Source organism: Danio aesculapii, chromosome 3, assembly GCF_903798145.1.
Source record: "Danio aesculapii chromosome 3, fDanAes4.1, whole genome shotgun sequence".
NCBI classification, from domain to species: domain Eukaryota; kingdom Metazoa; phylum Chordata; class Actinopteri; order Cypriniformes; family Danionidae; genus Danio; species Danio aesculapii.
The window spans coordinates 40,847,995-40,866,772 of NC_079437.1; the positions used below are offsets into that span (position 1 = coordinate 40,847,995).

Genomic DNA, 18,778 nt, shown 5'->3' on the forward strand with positions numbered 1-18,778 from the left:
TACTTCTTTGTATTATTATTTTCTGTATATTACTTCATCATACGTCTTTCAAAGTTCAAAGTAATTCATTTTGTCAAATGATTCATTGCTGCTTATTGCTGTTAAAATATACTTAAAAGTATAGTTCTAAATTAAAAAGTGAACATTTAGTCCCAGTACTATTATTTATTGACATTAGGCTATATTTAGAACATAGTGAATATCTAAAATGAACTATTGTGAATTGTGTTGTTTCAGCTCATTTTAAATGTCATTTGAAGAAGCTGTAAAAATATAATTTGAGCGTACATTGGGCATCTTTATTCCCAACTGCTGTCTCACAGAGCTACAGATGAGCAGATTCCACTAGGATTGGCACAAAAATTAAAGAAATATTATTTGAAACGACATATGAATGTAGATTCAAATGTATTTGTAAACATCTGTTTGCATATTTGTTTGTTTTTTGCTGTTCACACTCTTTCAAAGGTGCTGTATGTAAGTGTTTGACTCTTCTAAAGAATAGAAATACCATAATATGCAGATATTTAAGAAACATGACAAGTGAACATTCTGGTTTATCTAAAAAACAATGCTGAAGTCAGATATTCTGCTTTTTATATGAAGTCTGATATTCCGCTTCGTTTTGGTTCTTTTAACCCGACCAATGCCAGTTTATCCAACTACTGTATATTGCAGCACTCCGGGCTGCCTTGGTGGAAAACCGCATATTTCATTCAGTCATTCAGAAAGGCTCTGAAAGCATGTGTCTGTGACCGAAATGTGACCTCCGGTGGACAGTAGGAGACTCCCAAATGAGACTCAGATTCAGAGTTCCACATGAGGTTATTAATTAGCAATTAATTTTACAAGCGTAAAGAGCAGGTTACATTGTAACCCTGTGTCAAAACACGCTACGTGACAAGATTTGCAGTGATAAGCAATTTGGCTGTTTGCACAGAAATTTGAGAGAAATTTAAATACAGCCATTCAGAAGCACAGAATATGCACTCACTCATGAAATGGATAGGTTTATGGTAATGTACATGCTGAATCTCTGATTTGTGCTTAGTTCTAAAGTTCCATTTCAAATTTTTTTCAAGATCTGTGGTGAAGTATCTGCTGCTGCTTTCGGTAGTATGGCAATAAATGTCAGGAGAAATGGCATTCAAACTTACATCATTAACATTTAACACTGAATAATGCACATGAGGTTTACCTGAGGTGATCACTGTCATAGTTTTCTGTTGTTCATCTGTGAGATATAGAAGCCGTTTCTAATAAAATGATTCGGGGTGTTGGTTAGAACAAAAATTACTTTTAATATGAAAAATATTCCTTGTATTGTATTGTTGCTTTAATATAGAACCCGGTTTAAATCACTCGCTCCTGTCCTCAATCTGGCAACCTGCGCTTGCGTTTGTTTTGATCCAGGAGTGCAATACCTAGTTCAACCACTGGGTGTCAAACTTACATACCGCACCTTTAAGTTAACCTAATCGCATTCCGTTGGGACAACATGAAGGAATTAGGTGGAACCCAGCATTTTTTATACTGTATATTAATTTAATCGGGACCCTGGAGAAACACACTTTAATGTGAAACTATTGCAGTTTACAAAATACAGCTTACTTCCAATTTATATGCTCTTATTTCCTTCAGCATTCTTCACTATTGAATGAATAGCCACATAGCTTAATTAGTGGCCTACCAACTACACTTAGCTATTTTAAGGCTGAACTGGCTTTTCCTTATGACCCTATATTCTCACTTCCCATGTGTGTTTTGGTTGTTATGTTGTGCATATGATTGAAAACACCTTATTGGGGGTAGGGGGACAGTTTAATATATTCAAATAATATAAAACTGTCAATAAACTTAAACAAAAATTACACATTTTTCATTTGCTATAAAAATGTTTATCTGTAGACGGCAGAGAATATCCCTCAGATTAGTTGTGGTCAGTACACAATAAAAGGTAATACAATGTAGAAATACAATTGTATAGCTTTCCAAACACTTCTGCTTTTCAGATCAAAACAAAATCAACAAACAAAACGAGCTTATTGCGAACAGTTTGTGATAAATAAAGAAGTCTACGTTGGAAAAAAAGAAGAGAATAACACCACTGTGATAAAAGCTTGAGGAAAATGTTTTGATTATTTATTGAAGGGTTGAGGACATTAGGCTGCTTGATGGCAAAAGCTCATAATTTAATAATAAAAAAAAACAGCTAAGAATGTCCACATGCTCAAAGTGATTGAAACACTTTAAGCATTCATATAATACTCCATCCATACAGATCTACAATTTATTCAATAGCAATAAAAAAAAACTCTCAACAATCCTTTCGCAAAAAAATGTGTATCTAGTACCGTAAGATACATGAAACACTGCACACGTTAATCTCAAAGTCCAATATTAAATTGATGTCAGATTATGTTGTTAGAGCACACAGCGGTGATCGTCCATGTTTGCTTACTAATCTCCTGCACTTGTGTCAACAAAAACTATCATAAAATGCATTGAACAACAAGAAGTTGGTTCTACAAAGAGGAATACCTTGTAATTACATCTCAGTGCAATTAGATAAGTCTACAAATGGAAAATATCTGAAAATCGAAATATCAAAACCTTCAAAAAACATCCAGATGTTTGTGTTTCTAGACCTCCCCATCTGTAACATGCAACTGATTTTCCATCTCCATCCTTTGAGGAAATTCAGAGGTGGAGGAAAGTAGTAAATTCACACAGCACAAAAGCAGTGTTAACAATTTGAGATTTCAGGTGATACTTTTATGATATGTAGCTTTGTGTGTGTGTGTGTGTTCCTGCAGGCACAGGATGTCAACATGACGTCTTATTGATGTTGTGCCCCAACGTACCTTAACGTTGTGGGGATGTTGGATTTTGTATGGAAATGAAAATCGGGTCCAATCAGTGTCCAATGTCTAACCTAAAATCAACCAAATATCAACGTCTAATCAAACCTTGACGTTGTGTGGATGTTACCACTATGACATCTATCAGACGTAAAATTTTGGTCACTTTCCAACACAACCTAAAATCAACCAAATATCAACGTCTAATCATGTTACATCTTGACGTTGTGTTGACGTTACCACTATGACATCTATTAGACGTTGGATTTTGGTCACTTTGCAAAACAACCTAAAATCAACCAAATATCAACGTCTAATCATGTTACATCTTGACGTTGTGTGGACCATACCACTATGACATCTATCAGACATTGGATTTTTGTCACTTTCCAACACAACCTAAAATCAACCAAATATCAATGTCTAATCATGTTACACCTTGACGTTGTGTGGACGTTACCCCTGTGACATCTATCAGATGTTGGATTTTGGTCACTTTCCAACACAACCTAAAATCAACCAAATGTCAAGGTTTAATCATGTAACACATTGACGTTGTGTGGACGTTACCACCATGACATCTATTAGATGTTGGATTTTGGTCACTTTCCAACACAATCTAAAATCAAGCAAATATCAACGTTATTTGACGTCGTTATTTGATGTCAAAATAACTTAGACACTGTCTAGACATTGAATTTTGGTCACCTAAATCTAATCTAATATTAACGTCTTTTGATATTGTGTGCCTGCTGGGTAATATCAATAAATTTGCAGGTGTTTACCTGTGATTTGACAAAAAACCTCATGGCTTAGTTTAACTATACATAAATCACACTCGTCACTTTCAGAAAAATCTAAACCTACCTTTGAGTTCCTTTCATTAAACAGTTTCCTCTGTTTCGCAAGGGCACAAGCCCAGTGGTGCTATTTCAAAGCAGAGCAGATCAAAAAAATAGATCAGACGTTTGCTCATATAAACTCTGTCAAATTCTGCTTTGACGGCTATAAAGTCTGAACACCAGACGAAACAGAACAAGGTCACATTTACATTTGAATTACTCTGTCCTTCACATGCAACTTGTGCCACAGCCAAGAGCCACAACATGTTCAATTAGGTTCGCATCGGTTAAATTGGGTTATAATGTAGCGAAAATCGTAATTTACATTTTGAGATGAACCTGAGTATGGTAAAGGGTTGCGTATATGTGAGATGCACGTCACTGGCTATTTTGTTGTGTAAAAAGTGAGTAACCTAACTGGGAAAACTTACAGAAACATTTATAGCGTATTGCACTCAGGCTACAGATTATTTGTAGTTTGGTTCTCGTTGGATCTATATAACACGACACACCCAGTCCTCCCAATAGAAAAATAAAAATCATCTCAATATCAGTAGGCCTAAACAGACTAGAATTGATCCCACAGCTATTTGATTTAAAAAAATGTACATTCACAAGAAGACAACAGAGGACAATTCAAATTGATATGTGCAAAAACATTAGAGATCTCTATAAAAAATATGTGCATATGAATAGAGCTTGTTTCTTCACTAATACAATATGTTCTCTATTTACACCTCATGAGTCAATTAAGTACATAACATGTACAGTTCTTATTAGTTTTTTCTTCTTTTTTTAATCTTTATACTCTGTCTTTACAGAAAACATCAGCTAGGCTCATGACAAAGAGAGGAAAGACTGACAAATATGATACAGATATTACGTAACACTACACATCCTGAACTCAAATCAATGTGATTGAGCACTGGGACTAAAATAAGAACCAGAGTTCCATTTGGAAACCTGAAATTGCATATCCCATGTTCAACACCTTGCCCAATCACAGTCAGATCAAATGCTGTTCCGCACTAGGATCGGTTGCCATTCCTGGCTGGCTTTTAGGATGATATTACATTTGAAGAAGAAACAAAGAAAACTTTGGCTACAGAAAGAGGTCGGCATCCCTTGCTCAACTAGTTGCTGCACCCTTGAGTGCGGATGGTAAAATCTGGCTAGTGTCAGCCAGCGTCCCTCATTGAGCTGTCCTGTTTACAGAGCCGAAGTCTGTGGATTCTTCATATCTGCTATCAAAGGGGGGCGGCTGCGTGCTTTCACACAGAATGCCTGCCAGGCCGCTCATTGGGGCAGGGTGTGGGAGGGACAGATACTCGGCACAGTGAGAGGGGTGTCGCTCTACTTTGATGAGCGGCTGGGTTGACAGCTGGTTCTCCGGCAAGTCCAGAGAGTCCCGCTGCAGGGCGAGGTCATAGGATGGTGTCCTCCTCCGCAGTAACATGCTATCCGACAACTTTTTCAAGGACGCATGAGAGGTGGGAACATCCTTTTCGAATGGGGGCTCGATGGAGATGCAGGGAGGGCTCATCTTTGTTTTCCGGGGAATGTGCAAAGACTTTCCACGCGTTGGAACGTGCCTCTTTTCACAGAGTTCTTGACCAAACAGTCCATCGTCTCCTGAGGAGCAAATCTCAATCGAGTGCCTGCGATGGTCATCAGATGCGAAGGGTCTTTCCAGAAAACCCTCAGTGTCCACACTGAAGCACTTCTTGGGGTCTTTGATGGTTAAGTTGGCAGCACTGCTGCAGTTCTTCACGGGGATGGGAAGCAGCGTCCCTGAGGTGCTATAAGGAGACAGGGAGTGACTCCGTGCTTCTGCATGAACCCCGATCCACAGGCGGGCTGTGCTGTTGATGTGGCGCACCTCCTCATCGGTAGGGTCAGTGGAGTCCAACATTGAGCCACTGGGGCTGGTGCTTCTGCTGCTGCTGGCCAGACTAGGAGGTCGAGAAGGGATATTGTGCTGGCTGTGCGGCTGCTGGAAGGTGCGGACACTGGGTCCACGTGGGGGCAGCAAGGGAGACCCCTGAGAGACGCCGGGGCCGGTGATTCGAGGAACATGCAGCTTGAAGCTGCCTGTGGTTATCCCTTTCTGTCTTTCCAGATTTTCTTTGGAGTCGAAACTATGCATGTCGATGGAGTCATTTTTAATTGCCCTCTGAAAAAGAAAACACAGTTCAACATGTGACCATGTGGACATGCCAGCATGGAACAACTTGTAGAACTTAAAGGAATAATTCACCTAAAAATGAAAATTCTGTCATCATTTACTCATCCTGCACCTGTTCAAAACCTATTTGAGTTTCTTCTGTCAAACACAAGATCATTTGAAGAATGCTAGTAGTTGGCACCCATTGACTTTTGTCCAACTCTGCCAGCATTTGTCAAATGACGAAAGAAACTCATAAAGGTGTAAAACCACAGGAGGGAGACTAAATGATGAGGTCATTTCTATTTTTTATGTGAACCATCCCTTTAATATGAATGCAATGAACGAGAGTATACCTGTCTGCGTAAAATCCTGTCTATGCTGTGGGTTGGAGAGGGCATGGGAGGAGGGATCTTGGGGAGGCAGTTGAACTGGGAATGGGGAGAAACACCAGGGACCTGGAGCAGGGAAAGACTTTCGCATGGCTGGGAGTGAACTGAGGTGATGGAGCCTAAGGGAAAGGTTAATAAAGACTTCCCATAAGTTTCTTTTGATCTTTTGTGGTCAGTGCTTGTTAATTTAAAGTCATATATATATATTTTTTATACCTAATTCAAGATAAGCTTGACAGGTCTCCACTTCTTCTAGTGGATACGGAGCACTGGCTGGCCTCACAGGGCGAAACATGTAGCTGTCATTGGGTAAAGAGTGCATCCTTGACACTGACATTTTCCGCGGAGAGAGCAAATTCCCCTGTGTTCTTTGCATCCCCTCATCCTGTGGAAGAGAAATGTATTCCTCTGCTTTTGTGGTCCCTCACACATAAACTCACAAACCCAAAAAACACCTAAGGCCACGCTTGCCAGGTTCATTCACCAGCTCACTGCAGCTGACAAAGCAAATACACTCTTTGCCAGAGCAGCCTACGAGGGGTAACAAATGTTCCTGGCCTCCCTGTAGAGTCTCACTTCTCACTGTCCACATCCCCTCAGCATATTTTCTTTGAATTGTGACAACTCAGCACCCAATAAAATACAACTGCAATTCTTTTGCCTGCAGCGAACTCAGACAGCTCCTTATAGAGTTAATGCTGCACACCAAGAGCAAAACTAAACACTGAAAAATAAATTGGACAATGTTTTGGATACTATAACAAGTTCATTACACAAGGGATCATTTTGATGTCACGTACCCAAAATATGAAGATCCCTTAGAGATCTAAATATAAAGACAACTATATATTTTTTTCTATAAGGAAAACTATTAACAAATATCATCTCACCTGTCAAAATGTTCATTTTGCATTAGGAATGTATCTTTTTGTTGTGTAAAAAAATACTGCATGCCCAAATATTATGCATACATATATCCCTAAGCAGAGGTAACCTAAAGCTGACAGTGACTAATAAGAAACAAAACACTTACAAAACAAAACACTTTGATTTATTTGAGAAACAAATCTGCAAACTCTTTGACATACGAAACATTTGCATAGTTTGACAACCTGCGTACATTCCAAAGTACATTTAAAATGTTGGACCACCCAAAAATTTAAATTTTGTTAATAATTAATCCTCCTCATATCATTCAAAACCCTGTGAGCCCTTAGTTCGTCTTAAGATATTTTACACAAATGAAGATATTTTAGATTAAAACTGAGAGCGTTCTCATCCTCCATAGGCAGCAAAATTCGTGACTCGTTTAAAGTGGAAGTGAAGCACTCAAGTTCACATTATTTTGTTAATTGGCTTCCACTTTACTGAAAATACATTAAACAAACTCGATTAATGTGACCAAGAAAATGACATATTTTACTATAGCTTTCAGGCTTAGAGCACCACCATCTTGGAATATTGCTGTGTCTGACGTCACGGGGTTGGTTATGTTCCCTCAGCTGAAGATACAGTGAAAGTAATGGACTGAACATACAGAGACTGAATAGCCTAATTTAACACAAAGCTGTGGACGTGGAGCTGGTGCAAATACAAGCATCAGATGTGTTTAATATATAAAAATATATTTATTCTATTTTTAGATTTTCTCTTTTAATTACCGATTATTTGATGAGCTTTGGTCCAATCTCTGTATTATGCTGCCTAATCTGGGTTTCAACCATGGTTTCAACACGGTCCGGTACTGATGTAATGAGGGTGGGTACTTTTACTTTTTACTACTACAGCCTCTCACCTCTTTTCGTGTTCAAACCAATTTAACATTGGCATGGTTTTTCACATGGCAGTTTTTTTACGTCCTTCATACACGTTGAGAGATCGAGTTGATTGACTTGAAAAGGGAGTATGTCTTGACATAATCCACAAAAATGTGATTTAGTAAAGCATGAAGTCATGTATCATTTTAGTTGTTTCATCCTTAGTCTGAATGTAAATCCCCAGTCAGGCAGTGCTGGACCAGCGTGAGAGAGTGGACCAAAGCGCATCAAATGAAATATATGTATATAAAATAGAAAAACAGAAAACATATAAATATTTGTATATATATTAGACACAACTTTGATGCTTGTATTTGCACCAGCTCTGAGATGCACAGCCACAACTTTGCGAATTGTGTTAATTTACGCTGTCCAGTCTCCACTTCCACTCTATGTGTTCAGCTGAGGGAACGGAACCAACCCTGTGATGTCAAACACATGGATGTTCCAAGATGGCAGCACTCTAGCTCTAAAAGCTATAGTAAAACATGCCATTTTATTCAAAATTGTTACATTAATCGAGTTTGTTCAATACGATATCATTAAAGTGGAAACTAATTAACAAAATAATGTAATCTTGACTGACTGCTTCATTTTAATACTTTTGTGTGCACATTAAACAAAAAATTGTAATTTTATTTGCAATATCTTCTCCTCAGTGTTAGTATAGTGCACACAATCACTAAAGCGCAATATACTGACACTGAAGAAAAGAAACTATTGTTGTGTTCAGGATAAAATTTGGTATTTTTCAGGACTTTGAACCAGCCGGAAACCAGGCTGTCTATGGAGGATGAGGGATGAACTCTCAGATTTCACCTAAAATATTTTAATATGTGTTCTGAAGATGAAAATAGATTAATAATAATATGATTTTTATTTTTGAGTGAACCAATCCTTTTAAAAGGCCTCTTAAACACATGCTTTTACTTTTTTGTTAAAAAAACTTTATTTTTGCATAGTTTATTAATGACTTCTGTTCCATTCAGGCAACTCTACCTGCTCAGGTGAATCTGGGTGTGGCCCGATATAAGTCGCCCTGCCTTCTGGTCCCGCAGCGCTACCGACTGTGATGGTACTGAGACAGCGAGTATTTTCCAAAATTTCCAACTCGATCGCCGCATCCATTGCTGCATCCTCTTTAGCTTCTTTATTGCTCTCCTCCAGATGTTTCATCAACACGGCTACGACCACGTTAACCAGCACAAACTGAGCCATTAGAACAAAGGTGACAAAATAGATTGGAGAGACCCAGGGCAGATAGCTGAGGCATTGCATCTCTGTAGGAAGGCACTCTCGCAGAGTGTCCTGCACATAACAAACATAACAATCACTAAAACTGCACCTCTCGAAAACAGTTAGCACTTCTGTGTTGTAGTTTACCTTCATTATCCCATTCCAATTGTCTCCAGTTGATACTCGGAAAAGTGTCAAAAATGCCATTCCAAAGTTCTCAAACGTGGCATGTGGACTTAATCCTTCACACGGATTGTTCTCTGAGCATTCTAGATAAATAGATTTGTAAAAAAAAAAAAAAAGTCAAATACTTTTAAACATCTTAACACACAAAAAAGTTAGATTATCACAGAATGTGTTTCTAAAATTGGAGAAAACTTCACAGAGTCCCCTGTAATACCATTAAAGAAGCAAATGAGCCATTACCCCAGACACGTCTGACACAATAATTAGCATTGATTCTAAAGCTGAATGCTAATGAAAGTAATTACAGTGCTTGCCCTTTAAGAGAAAGCATAATCCTGTCATTCGTATTCCAAAGACCTCTCTCATACGGATATAAGTAGCATTGATATGTCTGTGCGAGCCTAGCGGCTAACTCACAAAACCGCTGCCAAAGCAGGAGCAAACTTCAGACATCAACAGAGCTAATTTAGGCTCCCATTATGACAGTACTGTAGTCTAAGCAGAGCTGTAACACTGTGAGAGACGCATGCCCATGGGGACCACATTTAAGTATTTCTGACCTAAAAATGAAAGTGGCAGCTAAGGTAGAGCAAAGCTGCTAAAACTGTGAAATGGGGAGCTCAGTATATGAACAGTGAGCAGGATTGCAGCACTGACCTAGTTTCCCAAAAAGCTCCACGCCAAGTGCCGCATAAATGAAGAAGAGAAGCATAAACAGCAAGCCCAGATTTCCCACCTAAAGAGAGGAAGCGCATTATCACAGTATGTTATTAAGCAATCAATCACGGCCAGTAGCATTGTTTTATACTGTAGATACTTCATCACCTTCCCTGTCCTCCCCCATGTCTTACATATCCACACAAAGATGCAAACAAATGCAATTGTGCAGTACATCTACATCTATCTACAGCAAGATCACACATAGAAACTGCAGATTTATTATTTGTTTTTTGTTCACTGTAGTAACTTATTTTTAATGTAAAAGCTGGCTGTTTGCAAGACTAAAAATGAGTTCTATGGTATTTGTTTAATTGTTTTTTTCTCAAATTTCTAAATATTAATTTTATATTATTTTTTTACCTACTATTTAGAGTTATGAATAAAAATAAAATACAGTTTATGCACAATTAATATGCATAAATAGTGTTTTAAAGCAGAGGCAGTGGCAACTAAAAAGATCCAAAATACTTAGATTTGATTCTGAAAAGAAAATCTTTCAGCTCATTCCCTTCCAGTTATTTTTAGCTGGACAAAACAGCTTCTCTTTGTCTGTAACTGATCTGTAGATCCCTTTGAATCGTTTATTACTAAAATGAAACATTTTGTCTCAGTGTACATCACATGGGTGTCCATCTATTATTTTAACTCTTCCAATAATAGCAGTGCGTGTTTACTTTAAAGAATTTAAGGGACAGTTCTTCCAAAAATGAAAATTCTTTTATCATTTACTCTGCCTTAATTTGCTCAAAAATGATTTGAGTTTCTTTCTTCTTTTGAACACAATAAAAGGAAGATATACTGAAGAATGTTGGGAAAAACTGTCATTGATTTTACAGAGTATTATTACACTCTAAAACCCAACAGTCAACTTTATCAAATGAAATGAGTGTAGTTAACTCAAAATTGACTGAAAGTTAATTCTACTCATTTGAAAAGAGTTTTGAACTCAATGTTGAAAGTAATGAGTTAATTAAATATCGTATTACTTCAACTTAAATGGAGTAAGTTCACAGTACTCATATAGATTAGTTTTTAAACTGGTTTGTTGCAATTGGTTTCCTCAAACAGTTTGAGTTGCCTTTACTTATTAGGTTTTACAGTACTCGGTTGGTTTACTGTGCTCAAATTGCTGCATTTACTCAAATGGATTAAGTTCACAGTACTCATTAGGATTAGTTTTTTTAACTCAAATGGTTTGTTGCAATCAGTTTCCTCAAGTGGTTTGAGTTACCTTAACTTTTTAGGTTTTACAGTGTAGTTCTTACTCTGGATGTCAATGGCGTTTTTCAGCAACATTTTTCAGATCATCTAGCTTTGTGTGTTCAACAGAGTAAAGAAATTCATAAAAGTTCAGAAGCATTTGTGTGTGAGTAAATGGTGAGAAAACTTTCATTTTTGGGTGAAATATTGCATTGAAGAGCCCCTATTATAGGTTTTTGAAAATGACCTTCCATGCAGTGTGTAACACAGCACTAAGTGAATGAAAACATCAAGCTGAGGTTTAAATCTGAATATGCACCTTGTTTAAAACTATTGATTCTTTAACGAAAGAGCCGACTCAGAGTCGAATAAATGAATCATGTTCGGTTCGGATCTTTTGCTTGAACGTGTCAATGTTGATACGGTACATCACCAAATACAGTTGAAGTCAGAATTATTAGCCCCTTTTTGAATTTTTTTTTTCTCTTTTAAATATTTCCCAAATGATGTTCAACAGAGCAAGGAAATTTTCACAGTATGTCTGATAATATTTTTTCTTCTGGAGAAAGTCTAATTTGTTTTATTTCGGCTAGAATAAAAGCAGTTTTAAATTTTTTGAAAACCATTTTAAGGTCAAAATTATCAGCGCCTTTAAGCTATATATGTTTTTTATAGTCTACAGAACAAACCATCGCCATACAATAACTTGGCAATTTACCCTAACCTGCCTATAACCTAACCTAGTTAAGCCTTTAAATGTCACTTTAAGCTGTATAGATGTGTCTTGAAAAATATCTAGTCAAATATTGTTTATTGTCATCATGACAAAGATAAAATAAATCAGTTATTAGAAATGAGTTATTAAAACTATCATGAATAGAAATGTGTTGAAAAAAATCTTCCCTCCGTTAAACAGAAATTGGGGAAAAAAACAAACATTAATAATTCAGGGGGGCTAATAATTCTGACTTCAACTGTATGCAGTACTGGGTCGGGTGAAATGTAAACGCGCTTTCCCTTCAGACACTAGCAGAGCGTGGGGGATCACAGGACTGATCATGACACAAAGATGACGATCATTGACAGATCGAGATTCGGCTGCCAGGAAAAGAGGGTTAAAGTTCATTTTCAAAACAATGCCACAGTATTTTTCGGATTTTTGATACAATAACCTACACTGTAGCGTGGAAGGAGCAACAGACACTATTATGTATGGGACTTTGTCAGACTTTGACAGGGACTTTGTTAGTAATTGTTGCAGTTCATATGGACCAGTTTCTTCCCCAGGATCATAACATGTAAGTGTAATTAAATTTGTTGCCTCGTTTCGTGTAGTTTGCAAAATAAGTGTTTAATTGTGTTTTGTAAGTTGTAATCGCGTGGCTAGAAATTCTTTATCTATTATAAATCAGTGCTTGTAATACATCTCTCAGGTTAATCTTTATGGTGCTATTCTAAATGCGTTTGTGAGCTCGCTATTTTGTGAACTCAAAATAGTTCAAGTTTAGCCACTGTGTGGATTAATACTGAATATGTGTCATTGTTATTGCTTGGGGTTAGGATTAAGAGTAGAGTAAAATGCTAGTGTTTAACTGCATTCTTGCATTGGGCTCTCACATACTCTGTGTGCTACTTCATGGCCGTAGTGGGCATTTCTCTCCATCTCGTGCTGAATGCAGTTAACCAATCACAGCAGACTGTGTCATCGGACCAATCAGCGCAGATTAGCATCAGGCCAAGGAGGTGTTTGGGAACAAATGAATCGCTGAACACATCATATAAGAGTCGTTGGGTAATTAGGTAATTGGGTAATTAGGTAAAAATAAATGCATATTATAAGTGTTTTTTTGACCTTGCATGCATATCAGCCTGCAGATGGAGACCACCAAAAACAAAATATGACCTTTAATAATGCAAAATAGGGGCTCTTTAAATTATGTCTAAATTATGTCTTTATTATTTCCAAATTATGATTGTCTTTTTTTAAAATTCTTTTATAACTTGTTTTAACACATTTTAATCAGTTTTTTAATCTGTTTTAATCATTCTTATTCTTTGTTGTTTTTATTACTTATACTTGTTTCTTTTATTCTTGTTTATTTAAAGCACTTTGAATTACCATTGTGTATGAAAACCACGATATAAATAAACTTGCTTTGCCTTAAATGTGGCATATAATATAATTGTATTTGAGATATAAATCTTTACAAACTTTACTCAACTTTACAAAGTGGAAATATAGTATGAAATAACATAAAGGGAGTAAATGTGAAGGAAGTGAATACAAACATAAACTTTTAAAATATACAAATTTAAATAAATGAATAAAACACACAACAGGTACCTGTGGTAAAGCTTGCATTACAGTGTCTAGTAGGGATCTCATGCCTGTAGCCATCTTTAACAGCTTCAGCACTGTGGTCAGAACACAAAGACAGTCCCACATCCATACAGTCATTAATGAACTCAACAATTCTGGCATTAAAACACATCTCAGGCTGTTTGTAATAGTAATAACACTTAATAATATCTGCACACTATGAATAATTTAATAAACAGTAGCAAAGAGTTCATCATTTGTTATGCATTAATGCTACATTAATAGACATTAATAATCAGTTTATAAATACAGTTACAAACGCTATGTTCTTGACTTATTAGTAGGGCCAGACAGAATCTGCAGACATTGTTTGCTATTTCTGCCGAGAATTTTGTAAAAAAATTGTTGATTTATGCGGAAATTTTTTTTAGGAGTATCATAGCTAAAAACTTCATATATGAAATCAACAAATAATACCTTTTTAACTTTTATTAAAGGTTTACAATGCAAATCCAATTAGATTCACTTTATTTGGTAAACAAAACAAGTCTCTCATATAATATCTCTACTAAAAGACAGAGCATATTACTTTACAAACTGTGTTGTAAATAAATCATGTGAACATTTTAATATTATCATTATTATTTCACAATAATATTAGTAAAATTAATTTAAGAACTGAATAAATATAAATTTACACAAGTAAATACATAGACTCAATAATGGGCTATAAATCTGCGGAAATCTGCAGATTTCTACGCGCAGATTCCGTGTGGGCCTACTTATAAGCAAGGCCAGAATGAATCTGTCTTATATTATAACAGTGAAATATAGATTAGCCTGTACGGTTTTAAGATGTTTATATTTATGGCATTTTGAATTAGAAAAGGGACAGTTTTATTTATTTAATACATGGAAAAGTATTTATTTGAGTATAGAAACTGGTTTGTACTACAGTAAACAGGTGTGTTGAGGTGTGTCTCAAATGGCTATGCCTGTCTATGCCATACAGTGGAATACTGCTAGTTTAGTATTCAATTAGTCAAACATTTTTAGGTACATTAATTAAAAATTCCTACCTAAAAATGTTTTTTATATACATACACATTTTTTGTTTACGTCATAAGGACCTGACAATTCTATCCTCAATGCCCCCTGTCTGTGGACATTTATGGTATTCCTGTGCAGAATTTTGTTAACAAAATCTGCAGATTTATGCAGAATAGTTTTGTAAGTAGGGGACAAAGTAACACAAACGCAAAGTAAGGGGCACAAAGTAACAAAGAGTGTTAAGGTATTTACTCAGAAAATATTTTTTAATAATAAAAAAAAAGATTTTATTGCTAATAATGCAAATACATGAATTGTATAATAATGGATAAATGGATAATAATGCAAATAAATTCAAGTGTGTTTATCCAATAAATAAATAAATAAATAAACAAACATGATGTGCTATGTAGAATAAAAAAATGAGCTAATTACTGAGGAAATATAGCTACTATATAAAGTAAACTGAATTTAAATGAATTATGTGAAATCTGCCTATTTAAGCATCTGCCTTTTTAAGCATGTGTTACAACTAACACTCTGACTAGTAACATTTTTACTCCTGGAACTTTTGGCAATACTGCACAGAAACCATAGGTCTGGCGATTCATAATTTCATTGCTCATTTGTAGGAGAGGCTTGTGTGTTGTTGGTAATAAAATTAGGGTTTGTCTAACCCCCTTACTTTGTTCATTATTTGGCCAAAACCAAAAAGTGTTACTTTATGCCCCGCTCTCCCCTATTGCAGCTAAAACATTTAAAAATAATAACTTTTTATGTTGGTAAACAAACATGTAATATCTACTAAAATACAGAAAATATTACTTTACAAACTGTCTTGTAAATAAATCATATAAACATTTGCATATTAGTTAATAAAATTACTGAAACTATTATAAAAATGGAATATATATATATATATATATATATATATATATATATATATAGATATATATATCTATATATATATATATATATATATATATATATATATATATATATATATATATATATATATATATATATATATATATATACACAAATAAATAGACAACGATCGGCTAAAAAAATCTGAGGAGATCTGTGGATTTCTGCATGTGTGGGCCTACTTATAAGCTCAGATGTAATGTGCGGTTATGTGCGGTAAAGACTTAAGTTAAGGTCACAATTCATGCCATTAACTCCTGGTTTATTACTTAATATTAAGATTTTAACTATTTAATAGTAGTTATAAAGCATGATCTTATTCTGCATACCTAATCCAACCCAAAACCTAAACCCAATTTCTACCTTACTAACTATTAATAAACAGCTAATTAGTAGTTTATTAAGCTAGCAGTGTTAGTTAATGGTTTATTAATGTAGTGAATTGTGACCTGAACTAAAGTGTTACCTATTGTACCTACTGATTGTATTTTCATACTTTGTTAATGATTAATTTTCATTACTAAATTAAATAATGCATTATTTACAAACCAGTTATTTAAGATCATTCAGAATAAATGATTAATAAACCACTTGAAGGAACATTTATACATCTTATTTTTCAGGCATATAGTAATAATTACTCTGTATGTTGATAAATGCTTCATTAACACAATTTCCTACAGTTCGGTGAGCTTCAAAAGCTGCAGTACCTCTTGCGATTCTTAGCACTCTCATAATACGGATGATGGTGGGGTTGATCGGCAGCGCTGCATTCATCTTAATCTCCTCCAGAGTGATGCCCATGATAGAGAGAAGGACTATTGCGAGATCCAGCTGGTTCCATCTGCCGGCACATTACGACATCATACTTAAATATAGCATCCAGCAACAAGCGTCATTTAGCTAATCTGTGTCAGAACATTAAGCAAACTGAGCAAACAAGTCGTACCCAGATTAATGGTCATATTGCAAATACAACAGCATACGGCTGATTGCGCCTGGACACGTGCTAATGTGAGATTAATGATAAACAACAGGGATCGTGACTCCTTTTTATTTTGCATGTTTCATTTAACTGATACATCAGACGCCACATATTAAGTCATGACTTAATGGCACGTCGCGCTTAATTATAAAGGTGTTTTACAATGTGTTAGAGGTTAGTGAATTTGTCTTTTGCTAATATACATAATTAATTTCAGGCTCCACCTGCCTGACTGTGTTCTAACTGCAGTTATGCTTATAAAAATGCTATAAGAACAAAGGAAAAGGGTCTATATTTATACATTTACTTTTATTTATTAGGTGTATTTACTATCAATGTGTGAACAGCTAGGAATGAATATTAAACCATTTTTAATGCTAAGATTCAGGATCATACTAAAAGAGATTCTCTACTGTCAGTGGGTTTTGTGAAGAAAGAGGCTCACATTACAAATCTACATAATCTATAGCAGTGGTGCACAAACGTTTACTTACGAGGAGCCAAAAAACTTGATTGGGGTCTTTGGGTAAAGGTAAATATACCAAACTGTGTTACATTCAAGTTTCTATGGGTCATTTCTTAATTTCCTTTTTTTTAATACTTAAAAATAAATAAAAAACATTACTTTAAATTGTATTAATTAATATAATAATATTTGGTAACACTTTATTTTGATGGTCCATTTGAGTACTAGTGTGCTTTCTGCTTAATATTTGCTGATACTGCTCCTTCAACAGACATTTAACGGACTATAAGAAACTTTCCAAGTACATGTCAACAAGTGTGACCTAATATTTAGTTTTTTACATTTTATAATGAACTTGATACAATAAAAACAAACAATCATTAAAAATCACAATTCAAATCATTATTAAAATTCAATGCCTGTGCTTTGAATTGCATAAAATTAGAAGGAATGAATTTTGTCAAAGACAGTTCCCCAATCACATCCCTATCATTCCCCTTTTCTTCTAAGATGGGATGGCAGGCTAAGTCAAAGGTTACCATGGGCCAACTTTGGCCTGTGGGTCCTAATTTGGGCATCTCTGATCTACAGTGTCAAATATGTGTTAATTTCAAGTTATCATAACAGTGTAATTTAGAAAAAAACAGCAAAAATCAGTCCAACGCAAGTGTGAAAAAAAAAAAAAAAATTATCCACACATTTCGAGTGTCTTGGACTGATTTTTGCTGTTTACTTTGAATTACACTGTTATGATATGTTATGATGTTTATTCTGATGAATTCTTTACCCAAAGAGCACCAATCCATTATTTCAGCTACCCCTGAGCACTTTTTGCTTGATTTTGGAGTGTAATTAAAATTTAGACTGAACTCCAGCAAACATATCCATTTCGCTATGATCAGATGCTTTCTTAGCTGCTGTTTTCTTACTGCTCTGTTTTACAACACATTTTCATTGAAAACATGTACTTCAACATATGTTTGACTGCAGTTTCTAGGCAAAATGAATGCTAAGAGGCAGTATGACGGCAACACATTATGATCCTTTTCATAACAATGCTATTTATAATGCCATTATTTAAGCAGAGACATGTTATCAGTGAATAAAAGAGTAATTTCCTGCAGCTCTTTGGACAACACCAAAGAGTCAACACAGAGTCTATGACTTGTAATTGAATATGTTTTAAAAGAGAAAATAGTGGAGCTCATATTTAAATATGTATCGAAATATCACTGTGATGAGTGTGGATGGTGTTAAGCGGCCCCATCATACACTGCGCAATACAGTGCATGACGCAACTAAAGAGATTTTTTTTAGCTAGTTTCAGTCTAATGCAGTTGTGATTAATAGTGAATATGCCATGTCACACAGTTTATACAGGGAATATGAGTATGGCTGCACGATATTATAAAAAACTCATTGCAATATTTAGTTTTTCCTGCAATATACTGTGATATGAATACAATTTCATAAGATGACCCATTAGAAAGAATTCATAGTTTTACATTGATTGGGATGATTTTTACTGGAGTGCAACTGCACAAAAACAAATAAATTTAAAATAAATTTAATTAGATTAAAGCACAGATGAAAACACGAGAAAAAAATGAAA

At 35.4% G+C, this 18,778-nt stretch overlaps 1 protein-coding gene across 3 annotated transcripts in view; it reads right to left on the reverse strand.

Moving 5' to 3' along the window:
• Positions 1-1,907: 1,907 nt before the first annotated feature.
• Positions 1,908-18,778, reverse strand: part of cacna1ha (calcium channel, voltage-dependent, T type, alpha 1H subunit a) — a 114,035-nt gene continuing 97,164 nt past the window's right edge. For all 3 annotated transcript variants that reach the window (XM_056453998.1, XM_056453997.1, XM_056453996.1), the window contains exons 26-33: positions 16,426-16,559; positions 13,763-13,833; positions 10,156-10,234; positions 9,460-9,581; positions 9,076-9,384; positions 6,476-6,644; positions 6,224-6,378; positions 1,908-5,876 (exon numbers count right to left, since the gene is read on the reverse strand). In XM_056453998.1, the coding sequence (XP_056309973.1) occupies positions 4,896-5,876; positions 6,224-6,378; positions 6,476-6,644; positions 9,076-9,384; positions 9,460-9,581; positions 10,156-10,234; positions 13,763-13,833; positions 16,426-16,559 (2,020 nt within the window). In that variant the 3' untranslated portion in view covers positions 1,908-4,895. The remainder of the gene's footprint in view (positions 5,877-6,223; positions 6,379-6,475; positions 6,645-9,075; positions 9,385-9,459; positions 9,582-10,155; positions 10,235-13,762; positions 13,834-16,425; positions 16,560-18,778) is intronic.